The sequence below is a fragment of the Carassius gibelio genome, chromosome A21, assembly GCF_023724105.1.
Source record: "Carassius gibelio isolate Cgi1373 ecotype wild population from Czech Republic chromosome A21, carGib1.2-hapl.c, whole genome shotgun sequence".
In the NCBI taxonomy this organism is placed as follows: domain Eukaryota; kingdom Metazoa; phylum Chordata; class Actinopteri; order Cypriniformes; family Cyprinidae; genus Carassius; species Carassius gibelio.
The window spans coordinates 6,308,613-6,325,854 of record NC_068391.1 but is presented as its reverse complement, the minus strand read 5'-3'; the positions used below and the strand labels follow the sequence as shown (position 1 = coordinate 6,325,854).

At 37.8% G+C, this 17,242-nt stretch overlaps 1 protein-coding gene and 1 long non-coding RNA gene across 11 annotated transcripts in view; one reads left to right on the top strand and one right to left on the bottom strand.

Annotated features, from left to right (window-relative positions):
• LOC127942135 (CUGBP Elav-like family member 4) overlaps window positions 1-16,870 on the top strand; it is a 79,451-nt gene extending 62,581 nt beyond the window's left edge. The window contains exons 4-14 of one of the 10 annotated variants that reach the window (XM_052537734.1): window positions 3,072-3,200; window positions 3,477-3,556; window positions 3,658-3,798; window positions 3,952-4,090; window positions 4,375-4,527; window positions 5,002-5,112; window positions 7,045-7,107; window positions 7,263-7,343; window positions 9,138-9,281; window positions 11,439-11,635; window positions 13,413-16,870. In XM_052537734.1, coding sequence (XP_052393694.1) covers window positions 3,072-3,200; window positions 3,477-3,556; window positions 3,658-3,798; window positions 3,952-4,090; window positions 4,375-4,527; window positions 5,002-5,112; window positions 7,045-7,107; window positions 7,263-7,343; window positions 9,138-9,281; window positions 11,439-11,566 — 1,169 coding nt within the window. In that variant the 3' untranslated portion in view covers window positions 11,567-11,635; window positions 13,413-16,870. The remainder of the gene's footprint in view (window positions 1-3,071; window positions 3,201-3,476; window positions 3,557-3,657; window positions 3,799-3,951; window positions 4,091-4,374; window positions 4,528-5,001; window positions 5,113-7,044; window positions 7,108-7,262; window positions 7,344-9,137; window positions 9,282-11,438; window positions 11,636-13,412) is intronic. The other 9 variants (XM_052537739.1, XM_052537735.1, XM_052537737.1 and 6 more) reach the window with 9 other exon arrangements.
• LOC127942136 (uncharacterized) lies at window positions 6,487-11,501 on the bottom strand. The gene is made up of 2 exons (XR_008149265.1): window positions 11,371-11,501; window positions 6,487-7,365 (listed from the first exon to the last, which is right to left on the bottom strand). It is a non-coding gene; the product is annotated as an uncharacterized LOC127942136 (long non-coding RNA).
• Window positions 16,871-17,242: the final 372 nt, after the last annotated feature.

Below are 17,242 nucleotides of genomic sequence, written 5' to 3'. Positions count from 1 at the left end.
AATAAGAACATTAAAATGATATATTACATTATAAAGTTTGTGGTCAGGGGAGTGAGATCGAGTTTCCATGCATTGACTTTGCATGTGTGTGTCTGTGTGTCACTTACAGACAAAGTGGAAGCAGTTTGGTGAGAGATGAGCTCCTCTTTTCCCACTTTTGGGTCAGATATTTCAGATAACCAAGATTGATGGACCCACAGAGAGAGTGAGACACACACAGAAGAGTCAGACTTGGAGGCACCTCTCTCTCCTTCAGAGTATCTCCCATCATTTCATGCCACTTGGTCCTTCCTCTAATTAGGAGTGTCTTCCTTTTACACACACTTGACAGATCAGGCATCTTCGTCATGATGGACAGCTGAATTTATCCCCCGTTAGCCCTGTAAAAACGCAATATATGTCCCTGCAAAGCCCTCTGATTCCACTGGCAAAACTGATGTGCCGTCCCCGACCGATCCATTCACTAGTCATTTAAAGTGAAAGCCGGGATGGAGAGAGAGCTCTAAAGGTCAAAGTGGGAAAGACAAAGAACGTAAGTGAGAGGCACAAAGACAGAAAGAGACTTAAAGGAGAGTTAGAAAGAAGACAAGGAGGTGGGATCTGGTCATAAGAGACAAATAAGGATGGATGTCAGAGGGAATGAGAGGAAACAGTTGGAGACACAGGTTAGAGACAACAACGAAAGACTTGTTGTTCTAAACAAAATAGCTTTTTCTGTCCCACCATTATCAGGAAATGTGCACAATGTGATTTACACCTAGGACATGTTTATAGATCTACACTGTTGGGAAGGTTACTTTAAAAAAGTAATAAGTTATAGTTACTCACTACTTGTTCCAAAAAGTAACTGAGTTAGTAACTGAATTACTCTATAATAAAAGTAACTCGTTACCAGGGAAAGTAACTATTTGCGTTACTGTAAAAAAAAAAAAAAAAAAAAAAAGTTGCTATATATTTTAATATATACAAGTTTTTTCTTTTTTTTTTTTTGGAGCAGTTTTCACAAGTCAGTTGAAATGAGTAGAATAGACAGGTGTCCGTACATAACTTTCAATATTTATTGCACGTCAACAAACATCAAGAGTTTTATCCTGCACTTCAAGTATTATCTTTGTAAGAAAAGTGTTTTTGGCCACTAGCTTTTTAGATGCGTGTGTCACACATTACATGTACACATTACATGCATGTTCTTGCATTTGACCACAATGAATTTGAATTAGTCCTTATATCTCCACCTTGAAAATGGCAACTTTTCATCGGATTGCTCCTGACTCGCCATCTCTGCTGCTGCTGCGAATCTCGCGTGCGTGCATGTGTGTGTGTGTGTTTGACGTCGCTGGCGTAAAAACACTGGCTCTGATTGGCTACCATGAAACACATGACTCTGCCTTAGCCAATCATAATCGCTTATCTTGTCATTAACTCACCTGCTCACGCGCCTGTGTGAGGCAGAGGTGCGTTTGGATTACATAGTTTATTAAATCAATGCAAAGTAACGCACCGCATTTAACGTCCAGTAATGTTAACAGCGTTATAACGACGCGAAAAGTAATTAGTTAGATTACCCCGTTACTGGAAAAATATAGTCGTTACCTAATGCCGTTCTTTTAAACGGCGTTATTCCAAACACTGTAGATCTATGACCCTTGTTGTTTCTGGAAAAACATTCCCATTGACCAAAGACCATAGTAGGGAAAAAAGATACTGTGGAAGTCAATGGCAACCACCAACTGTTTGATTCCCAGCAATCTTCAAAATATATTTTTATGTTCAACATAAAAAAAGCAACTCATACAGGTTTGGAACGACATGAGAGTAAATTATGATTTTTGAGTGAACTATCCCTTTAAGATAGCTTCAGCTTGATTTCAGACTATCTTCATTTTAAGCTATCTGAAGCTACCTGGGGCTTGTGTGCGTTTTATCCCGCATACCCGCACCAGACTCGTAAACATTCCCCACAGAGAGAGGCCGGACTAGAGATTAGTCTTGTTGACTGGGCAAGGACACCCTGTCAAAGCATGTTAGTGAGCGGCAGGCCTGGACAAACACAGGAAACACACACACTCATACACAGTAGTGCTCATTAATATCTCCGCTGCATCATCCATCATACACACACACACACATTACACATACACATTGATCAAGTTTACCAACAGTATACAAACCAACCTGCATGATCCACTAGAACGTTCAGTTGTTTAAAGCACATTTTTCTAAAACAATTTACACACAATTGTTTTGAGTAAGTCTGTAATTACAATTACATTGTATTAATAGTTTTTATTACAAAAAATAAAGATAAATAGAAGTCTAGGGTATGTCACCATTTAGATAGTAAGATAAATATGTGTGTGCATGTTTACACACTTTCATATTCAGTCCAATTCCCTCTGCGCCCTATAAATGTGTGCCTTGTTTTTTAACTCTGTGCCTTGTCTTGAGTTTAACACATGCAGCATTGACACTGCAATTACAGCCTAATAAAACCCTGAAACAATACCGCTTTTGTTCCCCTCACGCTGATGTGTAATTCAATAATGTCTACATAATCTGATAAAGAACAGCACAAACAATAAACAAGGGACTCCTGAGGTGGCAGAATCGACTAGGCGAAAGGTTCTCCACAGATAACTCGCTCATGAACTCATTTCATTATACAGTAGCACCAACAGTAGTTTTTTTTTTTTTTGTGCTCTTCTGGATTAAGCCACAGAAAATTGTATATTAGGTGGATAAAAAGCATGCATTGTGGGATTGATCCGATGTGTTGTTTATTTTTGGACTTTTAATACGTTTGTCTTTGCTGTTGCACTTTAGTAATGGTGACTTTTAATTGCGTTTTGATTACATTTTACAGTACTCACCTCATGCTTGTTTATTTTGAGTGCCATTATAAGATTCAGTCGTCTTTAAAAATAAAATGCGCAAACAGCGTGTACAGTAAAAAATAGTAAAAATGGAAAAAAGAGGCGTTGTGCATATATTGAAATGAGCAGTAGCACAAGACGACAGACAGATGTTGTTTTCCTGTGTGGCCTTTAACAACTTCTCTGTGTTTGTTTCAGAAGACAGAAAACTTTTTGTTGGCATGCTGAATAAGCAGCAATGTGAGGACGACGTGCGGCGGCTTTTTGAGTCCTTCGGGAGCATTGAGGAGTGCACCATCCTCAGAGGTCCTGATGGAAACAGCAAAGGTTATTGGCTTCAGTCTGATTTTTTATCATCACTGAAGTTTACTTTTCAAGTCTGTATGTTAATAATTATTATTATATTATATATCATTAAAAATATATGCATTTTAAAGATCTGTTTAAAAATCTTAAAGGTGCTCTTACAATAATATAATGAAGATTACATTGATTAATAATCATTTGTGGAGTTACAACAACATGGCTTCTTGACCCAGTTAGAGGGTCTCCCTCAACATTTTCTTTCTTTCACTGAGTTTTTTTTTTTTTTTCTCTATTCAGGTTGTGCATTTGTGAAGTATTCCACTCATGCAGAAGCTCAGGCCGCTATCAGTACTTTACACGGCAGCCAAACCATGCCTGTGGGTGCCAGCACATGTGATTATGCATTTTTGTATCATTAGAACATTTAAAGCACAAAGAGTCCTCATTTTGTTTGTGTGTGTGTGTGTGTGTGTTTCAGGGCGCTTCTTCCAGCCTGGTGGTGAAGTTTGCAGACACAGATAAGGAACGGACCATTCGACGCATGCAGCAGATGGCCGGTCAGATGGGCATCTTCAATCCGATGGCCCTGCAGTTTGGAGCGTACGGCGCCTATGCACAGGCAAGAGCTCGCTCTCTCTCATTACACCCAATTCCCAACAAAACTGCAGGGTCTCAGTGGAAAAAAAATCTGTCGACTCTATAAAGTCTCGATTATACACCGTGCTCCATGCATTATGAGATGATGTTATCTTAGTGTGGTTTTGTCCATCAGGTTCAGCAGCAGGCAGCGCTGATGGCATCAGTGGGTCAGGGAGGATATCTCAGCCCTATGGCGGCTTTTGCTGCTGCACAGATGCAACACATGGCCACTATAAACGGCCTCCCTGGGGCTCCCATGACCCCAACATCAGGTGAGGAAACACACACACACACGCAGACATTCTCAGACAGTATTGGTCTCAACTTCAAAGTCTTTTAATTATTTTTAGTTATCATTTTTATCAGTTTTTTTTTTATTTTTGTTTGGTAAAAATTGAAACTCATTTATTATATGGATAAAAATACATAATCTAAACTTTAGAAATAATAGTAATTAGTAATTGGTTATAAAATTAACAAATAAATTTAAATTTATTTGGTAACACTTTACAATACATTTCAAATATGCTCTCTTCTCCTTGGCCCCGCCCACCAGGTGGAAGCACGCCCCCTGGCATCACAGCTCCCACGGTGACCAGCATTCCATCTCCAATTAGTGTCAACGGTTTCACAGGTCTGCCTCCTCCTCAGGCCAACGGCCAGCCCCCAGCGGAGGCCATGTTTACCAATGGAATCCATCCGTACCCAGGTATACTACATGCTCTCATCCACAGATACACAGCAGAAATATGACAGATTTGAACCTTAAATTATTATTAAACTTAATGGTTAAACTTTGCAACAGTAGTATACAGGAATAATATAAAAAAATGTATGTTGTCATCCTATTTTGACGATTGATGTCATTGAATTACTGTATTTCTTACAGCGTAATCAAATTTTATGATTGTACATAAAGCAGTCTTGTGCACTGTTGACTTATGTGTTTAGGAATATAAGTGTTCTTCGTTTTGATGAGTCTGCAATCTTTTAGTAAACACAAAAGCATGTCATTAAATATGTCTCTGGACGTTTCTAATTTAACTGCGTTTGGAAATAGCCAGTGGTCGGCTGTTAGCTGTCACAGTGCGAGTCTGTGTGTTGTGGTTTGGTATTCATGTCAGGTGCCAAAAAAAAAAAGGAGAAAAAAAAAGCAAATACCTGTTTCCTGGCCTTATCCCAGTTTTGCAGGAAGTGGTGTTTAGGGAAGACTCGGAGAAGGGCGGCCTGGGCATGGCACAGAGAAGTTGTTTTGGGGTTCAGGGAAGCTGCTTCCTGTCGTCTCTATCAGAAGGTATAGAACTCCCTTAGACGTTAGTGTCGTGCAGTGTTGTTTTACTGTGTGTGTGTGTGTGTGTGTGTGTGTGGTATATATTGTTGACAGAGGGAGTGAGAGACATGTAAGTAGTTTCTTCGTGTTTGTTTGGTGTCGTCAGCTTTGTAGAGTGATGTTGTTGTAGTGTGGCTGTAGTTTTATGTGCATGCATTATATTTGGAAGACGCTTTCATTTTAAGTGACCCATTCAAGGGCACGGTGGTGATGCTTATGCATTCCGGAGTTCAATCCTACAAGCTTTTGGTTAGCAGCCCACAGCTTTGTCCATTAAGCAACACAACAACCAACAGTGAACTGTGTTCCCTTTAAAGGGATAGTACACCAAAAAATGGTCATTGTATCTTCATGTATCTCAATGTTATTCATGCTGTTTCATACAGAAAAATAAAAGAGGGACATAGAAGCACTGAACTGTAAGAACAGGCAAAATCTGTTTTGTGGCTCATTAATGTGTCGTGACAGATCACTGTAGCACCTAAATAAACATGAATGAATATTAGAAGATATCTATTTCAACCGTGGAAAGACATCAATGTGACCATTTTAAAACATTTTAATGAAATTAATAATGAAAATATAAGAATTCAAGTACAATAAAAGTCTTGATTACATTAAAATATTAAAATAATTAAGGTATGGTTTTCCACTAAATGTAGTGGGACATTTAAATAATTTATTTTTTTAGTTGATTTATATTATTATTATATATCATTTAGATTCACTAATAATACAATACATATAATAAACAGCAATATTTACCAACACACACACGCACATATACATATACCTGCACAGACACACACACACATTAATATATATATATATATATATATATATATATATATATATATATATATATATATATATATATATAATTATTTAATATTTTGCCTGTATGTCCTGCAAAATTTTTGGACCAAAAACTATAATTGAACTGTTGAATTCACCAAAAAAAAAAAAATGTTTTTACCATAATTCAGTCAACCTCGTGACAATACACAAAATAATATAATAACGTATATTATGCATTAGAGATTTTATAATTTGAATTACAAAACAATCTGCATAACAAAACAAACACTGCAACAATATTACAGAAATATTAATATTGAAGTTCTCTGAGACCGTTTTCATCTTCAAAATGATGGCGCTAATTGCGTTTATTTAAAACAAGAGCACACAAGTCCTCGGTGTGATGTGAGAGATGTGAAGGTTGCATTGCTTTCAGTTACCCAGGTGAGCAATCTGATATTTTGCGTTGCCATGAATGAGAACAAATAGTAGGAAATATCTGACACCAGAATGCTGTGATTGACCAATCAGAAACAAGTATTCCAGAGTGCCAGTGTATTTTAGAGCATCTTCATCATCTTTTACGTTCATACAGATTTGGAACGACATGAGAGTGAGTTAATGATGACAGGATGTTCATTTTTGGCTGAATTCTCCCTGCTTTTAAATGTAATGTTACTCACAAGTCCATCAAATGAGCACCTAGCACACAATCCTGAGCGTGGATGCTTCAGTGTTTACCGCGTTAGTGTTTTAGCAGCGTTCAGTTAGCAGGCTGCCAGTATGTGTATCAGTGTTTAGAACAGGAGCGTAGCCGGCCGGGCCTGTGAAAGCTCTCAGCTGATTGATGTGCAGTGTAGAGCTGTAGATCTATATTGTTCTCTGTACACTCTCCGGCTGTCTTTCCAACACTTGGCCAGCGGGGAAGCTTGGCAGGGCCCCGTGCGAGCACCACGGCTTAATTGTTTGGGGGTGAACGGTGAGGGGGTGGGAAGTGAGGTAAGATCATTCTCGGTGCACAGCTCTCCCCGAACACACTCTGGTGCACTCACTGACCCCGACTGTGTCTGTAACGCTCTCATCTCTTTCCTTTGGCAGCTCAGAGTCCCACCGCAGCAGACCCCCTACAGCAGGCCTACGCTGGAGTCCAACAGTATGCAGGTCTGTCACTCAATGGAGGCGTTTGTGATTTTCCTGCTTCCGAGTTAATGAAATGTACATGCGCTGTGTGTATGTGTGCTGGAATTAGAGGTGTGAAGCGTGTGTGTGTTATCTGACACATTGGCGTGTGTGTGTGTGGTGTGTGTGTGTCTCAGCAGCCTTCCCCGCTGCATATGGACAGATCAGCCAGGCCTTTCCCCAGCCGCCTCCCATCATCCCTCAGCAGCAGAGAGAAGGTGAGTCTGTCAGATCTGTCACCTGTAAGAGTGAAGGATTCAACGTGGTCACTCTCTGTGACATTTTCCGTAATTGTCTTTTCATTGACATCCTATTAATGTGAGATTTTATACATCGATTGTGCAGTATGCAAGTTACGCTTCCGTTCAAAAGTTAATGGCCAGTAAGATTCTGAAAGGATGCATTCAATTTACCAAAAGTGACAGTATAGACATTTATAATGTTACAAAAGATTTCTGTCTTCAAAGTAAAAAAAAAAAAGAAAGTTTTATGAAAAGTAGTTTTCATAAAAAATATTCTGCAGGAACTATATTCATTGATAATAATAACACTGATGATAGTAATAAATGTCTCTTAAGCAGCAAATCAACCTATCAGAATTATTTCTGAAATGATTTCAACACCGGAATAAATTACATTTATTTAAAATAATTAAAAATAGAAAACTGTTATTTTAAACTGCAATAATATTTCACAATATCACTGTATCTTCCTTGATTGCCCTAGACAATGCCTTGGGTTTGATACCAAGCAAAAAATAATGAAATCCTATCAGTAAAGAGTTTAACAAACCCTAACAGGAAAAGATAAAGGATTGTCTCTGGTGAATGATGGCCTGTCAGAGATCAACAGACATTAGGAAAGTTACCTAAAATGATCCTTTAAGTTGTTATATTCAGTGTTCTTGATAGACTTTGTAAAACATTAAACTCAAGATTGTGGTTCCGTCTCCCTCCAGTGGCTGCTATTATAAACCTATACAGATTTATTACCAGTAAACCATCATACAGAGTCACGATCTACAAAAAGGAAGAGACTGCTATGCAGATGACAGGAGCCCATGTACGTGATTTGTATGTGGTTCTCGTGATTTATTATGCATTATAGAATGTTATAATGTTTATGTTAAAGTTATTAGAAACCGAGGTACACGTTCTTTTTGAAGCAACGGACAAAACCAGCTTAACTTTATTCACCATATCTTTGTTGTTGATTCTAAAACAAGGAATTATGCGTAGAAAATACATTAATAATGAATTAGTGCTGTCAAATGATTAATCACATCCAAAATAAGTTTTTGTTTATATATGTGTGTACTGTGTATATTATGTATATATAAGCACACAAACATACATGTACACTGGTGGTAACTGCAAACTTTATACACAATAAATACAAAACCAATGATGTTTTATTAGTATTGCTAGTTTTTCGATCATCTATCTTTGCCCACCCAGTATACGCTGCAGTCATTCCCTTTGGATTGTGGTCTGTTGTGTATGATGGGCCTTATATTTGTCCCAGGAAATTAAAAACAACCTTTGCAATCAGAGTAAGTGCCGTGATTCGATGAAAAAGCTCAAGGTGAACTAATAATTTCGATCAAGCAGTTTGTCCTTTCTCCATAAGAGCTGTAAATGAGTTTCGTCCTATACAGTGCTTTTCTGTCACTCTACACAGTTTGAAGGAAGAGCTAATCTAAAACCACTCTTTTCAGGAGTGCCTGAAGAACCTGGAGTATTTGTTTGTACGGTTATTTCATCTATTCAACTTAAAGAGAGAAGTGCTATTTCAGATGCCAGGGCAACTGCTCAATAAAGAGAAACTGTTTCTATAGCTTCTACTTTGGCAAGCCTAGTCTAATTCTACCATTTATTTCTTTGTTTTAACCTCCATCTCTCTTTATTCCTCTCATTTCCACCTATTCTCTCTATGCCACATGTCTAACTGTCTCTCTAATCCCCTGTATCCCACAATCCTCCTTGTCTTTCTCTCTCTTTCTCTGTCTCCAGGGCCAGAGGGCTGTAACCTGTTTATTTATCACCTCCCTCAGGAGTTTGGGGACGGCGAGCTGATGCAGATGTTCCTGCCTTTCGGTAATGTCATCTCCTCCAAAGTGTTTGTGGATCGGGCGACAAACCAAAGTAAATGCTTTGGTGGGTAAAAATGATAAGACACCTGTGAAGATTATTCTCATTCCTACTCACACTATTAACATTTTTACCTCATTTCTCTACCACAGCGAAGCTTTTGATTGAAGCCGGGTGCGCACTGTGTGGTTTTTGCTCCAATTTAGGGATGGTAGGGCTAAATAAGTTTTAGATCGCTTAGTATGACGTTCACCAATGAGAGCTAAATTACTTTTGCGATGCATTGTAGCTTCGAAAGTTTTGACGTAAACTTTACTTAACTACATAAATATCTTATGATGATATATTAGTATTGTAATCAGACTATCAAAATCACCAGAAGTTCACGCTTTTCAAGTCTTGCAGTTTGTTATTAATTCGGTTGGTGTTTTTCGTTTTGGATTTATGTTATTAATTCGGTTTTGTGTGAAAATTGCAATGTCAGAACAAACCTTTGACACGGTCAAAGTCGTAGATAATATGTATAGTTTACACCTTAAATGTCGATTCATTTTACTTTCTGAGAAGCACCAATCATAGAGGACGGGAAAAATAAAAATCACACAGTGTTCATCTGGCTTAAGACAGGAAAAAAAGAATGAATGGAAAATTAAAGGAAAAAATGAAGAGGATGTAGAGTAGCATCTTTATGTCCTTAATCAGCGTGGGACATGAGGCTGTAGGGGGAAACCGCAGAAGCGTGTTAGCATGTCCCGCTCATGACTAATGTGGACCTCTATATTTTAATTAGCACTATCTGCAGCTTCACTGGCTCCTTGACTTATCAGAGGCATCCCATGCATGAACAAACACAACGCTATTCAATTTTCAACTAAATGTAAGCACCGTTAGCAGGAGGTAATGATTTGAAATGCTGAGCCAGCTGAAATATTCACAATACCTCAAGACCGAACAACTGAGAGAAATGAGAAAGTAGATGAGAAAATGAGAGCAAATAATTTGTGTTGAAATGATCATGTGTTTACTGGCAGAAATTTGCTGTAATTGCTAAGACAATAACACACTGAAGATGATTTACACCATTTACACTTTGCTTACCAGAAGAAGAAAAAAAACTACAAATATATAAATCATAAACAAATATATATATATTTTTGTTGTTGTTATTCAAGCTACCTTTTTAATGAAGTAGCTATACTACAAATTATAAGCATAAAATATTTCTTAGACCCCATAAAACTGAAATGACAGTTTTATGGCTTTAAGTGCATCTAAATGCTAACACACAGTGAAAAGTTTTCTATGAACCAAAAATATTATCAATTCATCTTGCACACACTGTAAAATAAAATCAGTAAAATTTACAGGAAAATACCGGCAGCTGTGGTTGCCAAAACTTTTTTCGACATTTTAGGTTTTACAGACTTAACTTAAATTCATAGTAAAAAAAATACACACACACACACACACACACACACACACACAAACGTTTTTCATTAGCTGATATGTTTTTATACCAACCTATTTAAGTACTACCATTGAAATACACTGACAGCCACCAAAGTGATGAGAAACAAATGACAAATGACAAATTATTTTTCAATATATTTCAGTATATTTCACACCAGATGGACATTTTGAAAAAAAAGCTTATAACTAGAAAAACTATTTAAAAAGATTGACAAAAAAAAAAAAAAAAAAACATCAACTAAGCTATTTTTCACTCACCGAGAGTGTAGTTTCACTATTTGTTCCCGATGTGGCCGCTCACATAGCAGAAATACAAATTTACATTTAAATTTTATGAGACATTACATCATAACTCTTGCTAATGCTAAGAACGACTATGCTAGGACTCTTACTAATGCTAGGAGCGACTGGATATTGTGTTTTACTGTAGATTTTGCATGTTCTCTGTGCTTCTGATTATTGTGTATATTATGTATGCTTTTGTACTGTATTGATGGACTTTGTGCATATATGTTGAATGTTAAACATGTACTAGAAAATGTGTCACGATCACTTAAGTAAACTTGTTCGATATCCTTTCCTCCTTCATTTCACGCTCACCTCATTCTTTGTCATAAAATCATTTCTGGCCTAATTTCTCCCTTTCCCTCAATCCTATCTAATGTCCATCTGTCCATTGCATTACCTTATCATCCATCTGGTGCTAACCTGTCGTCCTCTCTCTGTCTCCATCTTTCTCCCTTCGTTCTCCAGGCTTTGTGAGCTTTGATAACCCGGGCAGCGCTCAAGCTGCCATCCAGTCCATGAACGGCTTTCAAATCGGCATGAAGAGACTGAAAGTGCAGCTGAAGAGGCCAAAGGACGCCAACCGCCCATATTAGCCCCGTCCCTCCCCCCAGCCACCCCTGACCCTGGGGATGAAGGCCGCCGCTGCGCACAGGGAAGGACAGGTTAGCCACATCACCTTGAAGCCAAAAGACACAAGGATACACACATACTATACAAGTGAACAAATCAGTTCAGTCAAATTTGTGAACAGAGTCATTGAAAAGTATGAGTGATTCATTCACTGACACAATGATATCCGTTCCTACTCAGTGTAATTCAATATATAGATTCAATCTGAAATAAAAGCATCTGCTAAATGCATAAATGTAATGTAAATGTAATTATAAAATAGGACCCTTCTCCAGTCTGGGCTGTGACAAAGGTGTGAAAGATTAGTCATTTCTGTGTATTTAATTTCATCTCAACATCATCTCATCTAAATAAAGATAGAAAATTTACCCTGCTGATGCCTTAAAATTTTAACTCAGCCAAGTTTTTCTACTTGCACAGTATGTCTGTTGCACATCTCAGCACTGACCTCATACATTAAGCCCTTTTCCAGATACACTGCAAAAATCATTTTGCTAATCAGTATTTTTGTTGTTTTATGATAAAATAGCTAACATCATTAAAACAATAAGTAGAAGAAAAACTTCATAGGATGTCGAGACTAATTTATTTGTAACATTTGTTTTAGTTTTTTGACATTCCAAATTTGTTTATATACTTTTTTCTAAGAAATAACAGCTTTTTATGCAAAGATGTGATGATTTATACAAAAAACTACTTATTTATATAATTATGTAAATCATCTTGGGCCCTATCTAGCACCCAGCACAATTGACTTTGTACCCCTACGCATGTGTCATTCCTATTTTGCACCCGCGCAAAGCGCGCTTTTCCCTCCACAGAAGCACGTTGCTAAACTAGTGAATGAACTTGCACTCCCTGGGCGGTTCAGCGCAAAAAAGGAGGCGTGTTATCACTGTGGTGTGCCACGAAGATGTGAAAAAATAGGCATAAATCTAGCTTACAAATTATTCAGGCTAATTGTAGTAATTAAGGATCAGACCTGTTGGCCAAATAGTGGCAAGACATATGTGTATATAAGGACATCTGACAAATTGTGTCTATTTCCTCCCACGCCTGTTTAACTGACGCTATTTTGGGTGGGTTTCTCCCATCCCCATACAACATAACTTCTCTGTCTTTCACTGCTCTTACAAGAACATCAGTCTCCTCGGCTGTGAACCGCTCCTGGCGTGCGCCTGGTAAATACGCCATAATAATAGCAATCCATAATGGAACTTGCGCACCTGCTTTTAAAGGGAATGTTGGATGAAGTTCTGATTGGTTTATTTCATGTTACGCCCAAACCACACTTATGAATAATGAAGCTACTTCAGACCAACCCATTTTAGATTTGCGCCGGGCGCAAGAGCCATTTATCCCGCCGGGAAAATAGCAACAGCGCCGGGACCCGACCACAAAGTTACTTGCGCTTCGCGCTTTGACACTTGCGTTTCAGATCGTTAAAATAGGGCCCACTATAACAAATATAGTACTTATTAATAAGAAAATAATTGTATAAATAAAATAAAAAAACAATAACAAATATAAAAATGATTAACTTTAGTATAGTACCTCTTCATCCAAAATTGTTAACAAGACTTTTTAAGTCACAATGAAACAGCACGTCACCTGAGAAGTATAATTTTTTCAATGGAAGATCTAGTTGTGACAAATTAATTAAACATTACGGGTCTTTTTTTTTTAATTGAAACACATGCATGGATGATTTGTTGACAATAAGATAAACAACATGCATTAAGATTTGATGGGGTGAATTTTCATTTTGTGTCTTTAAATGCTTCCATCCTTTTTGTGTTTCCTTCCTAGGTTTTGTAGAGCTGGAACACGTTGAGAACATGCCAAATGTATTTGAAAACACATACTGTAAGATCAAGATCATCGGGGCTGGGGATACAGTACAGCTGAAGAGGGACATGAGGAGGACGTAGCCGCATGATATACCAACACCACCAGGCTCATTGGACCTTTTTGGACTTCAGTGTTTAACTCAGGGGAGCCGCGGGGTTACTGGACCATACCGTACTCCCTTCTTCGAAACCCTCGAACCCTTTTTTTGAAGAACCACAGAAAACACTACTGAAGACCAACACAAAAAAACATATATTTAAAAGAAGAAAAACAATGAAAGTCCTCAAAATGCTCGGAATCTATGAATTAGTAGTATGGGGAAAAAAAACCTTTTTACAACTAAGATAGACTTTTAGATGGGAATCATGTAATATTGAACACGTCTTTGGGAAAACTTTTTAAAGAACTGTTTTAGAAACCAACAAAATGGATATAAAAAAAAAACACTTGAAAGACAGAAATTTTTGGAAGGATTTGACAATTCAGGACAAGAACTTGCTTCGACTCGGGATGGCCAACTTTTTTTCTTGGAGTGCCTGTCTGTTTCCAGGGGCAATGGCTGCCACAAACTACAGCCTCCGTCCGCTGGGAGACTTACCTGTCATTCCTTAGTTGTGTAGGGACCAAATGACCAAACCTTTTTATCACAAATGAAACCGAAAAAGAAAAAAATACTTAAACCTGTAACATAATCAGACCACTGCATCTCTTGCTGTGCCAATCGGTTTAAGAGTTGTATTAACAAAAAAAAAGAAAGGAAAAAAAGATATATGTATAAAAAGAACATATATGACTATATGCATAAATGCATACATATAGATTGCTGATATGCTTTTGAACTGGCAGAAATGTTTCCAATGGCCCTTTGAGGCCTTTCACTCCGCTAGTTTACAATTACTGCTCAAAATGAAGAATATTTATTTTTATTTCTCTTCTAGTTTTTCTCTGTGGCGAGAGAAAGGGTGCATGGGAAGGGTTGTTCCATTATGCAGCCTTACCTTTTCTATCTTATGTCCTGACCTTGTAGCTCAGAGACCATCTTAAAGATTACATACGATATTAATCCCAAAACCCATATATGTATTTATATGCATATATTTTATATGTGTGTATATATAGAAACCGGCTATTCGATATGTAGAGCTGTAATTTTTTTGTAGATTTAAGCTGGTGTTTGAAACCACTGCTTTGCTTTGGACTTCTACCACTGGAAAGAATCTCAAATCGGCAGCTGCAATCTGCAGGCATTCCTCTCGATCCAATACAACGTTATTTATCCGTCAACACACGCGCGCGCTGATTCCGTTTGTGTACGTGTGCTACTTACAAATGCAAGAAGGCCTCTTCTCATAAGAGTTTAATGAGAAACAGGATCATTACGAAATAGTAGATAATACGGACATATCTGCCTCCAAACATTCGCAAACAAACAACGCTATTCAATAGAATCGAGCGCTGGCTTTCAAAACGAACGCCTAGACGTTTTTCGAACTGCGATCGCGCATGCGCCGTCAAATTGTCAGAAGTGCGTCCGTGCATCTGGCAGCACTGTTACAACACCGCTAGCAGCCATTCATTATAATGATGATGTCAAAACAACGATAACACTCTCCTTATTTACAAAATAAAATGAACTACTATAGCTACAGCTAACAGCAAAGCCTTCAAATATCTGTTGACATAACAAACCTGTGCAGCTTGACACCGCCATTTATCGATTTCCACCCACTCGACGTTCTGCTTACCGTTACAATGAAGTGGGCATTATGTAAGTTTTGCACAAATGTCGTATTGCGTGTTTACATGTGCTGCTTCAGCGTTCAGACGGAGTCGAGGGGTTTTCCCGTGCGCGGGCTGAGGAGGGAATGCGAGTTTTTGAATTTCTTGTTAATGCAAATTGAGGACTTGAACGATTTTTGGTTATGCGTTGCAATTGACCTATTATACAAGATGGCACTATTGTAAATATATGATCATTTCAGAGCTGGTTAATTCGCTTTACCGAAGAGTAAAGCGTCTGTATAGAGGGTAAAAAGCAGTAGTCTGTTCACCTCATTTCGAAGGCGAATCCAGTTCTGAATCGACGCGTCTTCAGACGGGTTCCGAGAGTGTCGTATTTTGCCTTCTAGATCTTTCCGACACATGATCATTCAGGTATTCCAGGATCTTTTGCAAGGATATGCATTCCGTCTGTTGGATTTAAATGTCACCTGTCTTTATCTCCCTTTCGGTTCAACCGTCTGTCTCGCGCTCATCATCTTCCGCCATGTTAACCGTTTCAGCTGCAACTGTTTACATAGCAATCTGGCAATGTAGAGATGACAAAACCGACAAGACATAACAGAAATTTTATTATAAGTATATATAAGTATATACATGAACTACTGAATATACTGTAAATGTTTTTTCTCTTTTTTGCTGTTCCTCTGTATATAGGTTTGCATATTTTATAGTCTTTTACTTGTATCTAGAAAGACTGGATGACTAGGAAAATTTAGAGAAAAAATGAAACACTGAATCAAAGCAGGTAAACTCTAGTCCCTAGAGATGCAGTATGGTTGTAAGCTATTGTGGAACGTAAGAGCCCATCAGATTTCATCCGAACATTAATGTCACTTTCAGGTATGCTGCAAACATGCTTAATTGCCTATTTATGTATTATTATTATTATTATTTTTCAAATGTTATTTGTTAAATTTATTTTCTTCATTTTAAAATAATAATATATAAGTACTTTTATCATTTAAATGGTTTACATTTTTATGTTTGTAACCACACCGAATATGATTTTGTCATTTAAATGATTCTTTTTAAAATATATATTTTTTACATGTCTTTGTATCGTGAGACACAATGGAACAATGCAACTGGCAGAATCAGGGTAACCCTTTATGGAGAATGTAGAACTCATGAAGGACTGGTGTCAAAAGTTTTCGTTGCACCTGTTAGAACTGTCTGCTGTTTTCTTCTGTTCTGCGATTCCATGGGTCTGTCAGAACTCCGATTTGCTTCACTGCTTTTTCAAACACTGAAAAAAAAGGAAGAAAAACTGCACTAATCCATCAAACTCTCAGCAACTCTGGTTTTATAGCCGTTCTTCATTAGCACTGTCTTCAACTCATCAGAAAGTGTTTGAACTTACAAGAAACATTGCATTAAAATGGGGTTTAAAAAAAAAAAGGAAAGAAAAAAAATCAGACATTTTGAGCACATTTGAGTGTGCTGGGTAGTATATGTGGATTTATGCCAAGCCTATCACAATGAGATTGAGTTGTATTAGCAGTCGGAGTACTGCTGCAGCTCCTGCCCTGTTCTCAACTCCATCTTTCTCTGGTCCCTAGACTCTCTTTTGTAATTTTACTGAATGACGCGTTTCCGCTTAAGCCCAGTAATAAAGCACAGTGTAGAATAAAGCAGCATTATGCTTGTCCCATTTTCTGCTGTATTTCTATGCAAGACTTTTTATGAGTTGTTTTTATCTCTTTCTCTCTTTTTATGGATTTGTGGCACGACTGATGTACTCTGAAACCACTTCAAAGGTGGAGGGTTTACACACACACACACACACACACACGGGCGCTTCGCTGAAACTTTCTTTACAACACTTCAGATCAAATTAGACCAATAGCCCTGGAGCGATGTTCGGCTGAATCCCATTGCATCTACTGATGCTCCCAGATCGAGTTTGAAGTATCAAAGCATATATGCTGTGTATATTGGAAAAACAGGGGACTAGGAAAGTGAGGCGAGGCTTTAAAAAAAAAATACAAATAAATTGTTAATATATG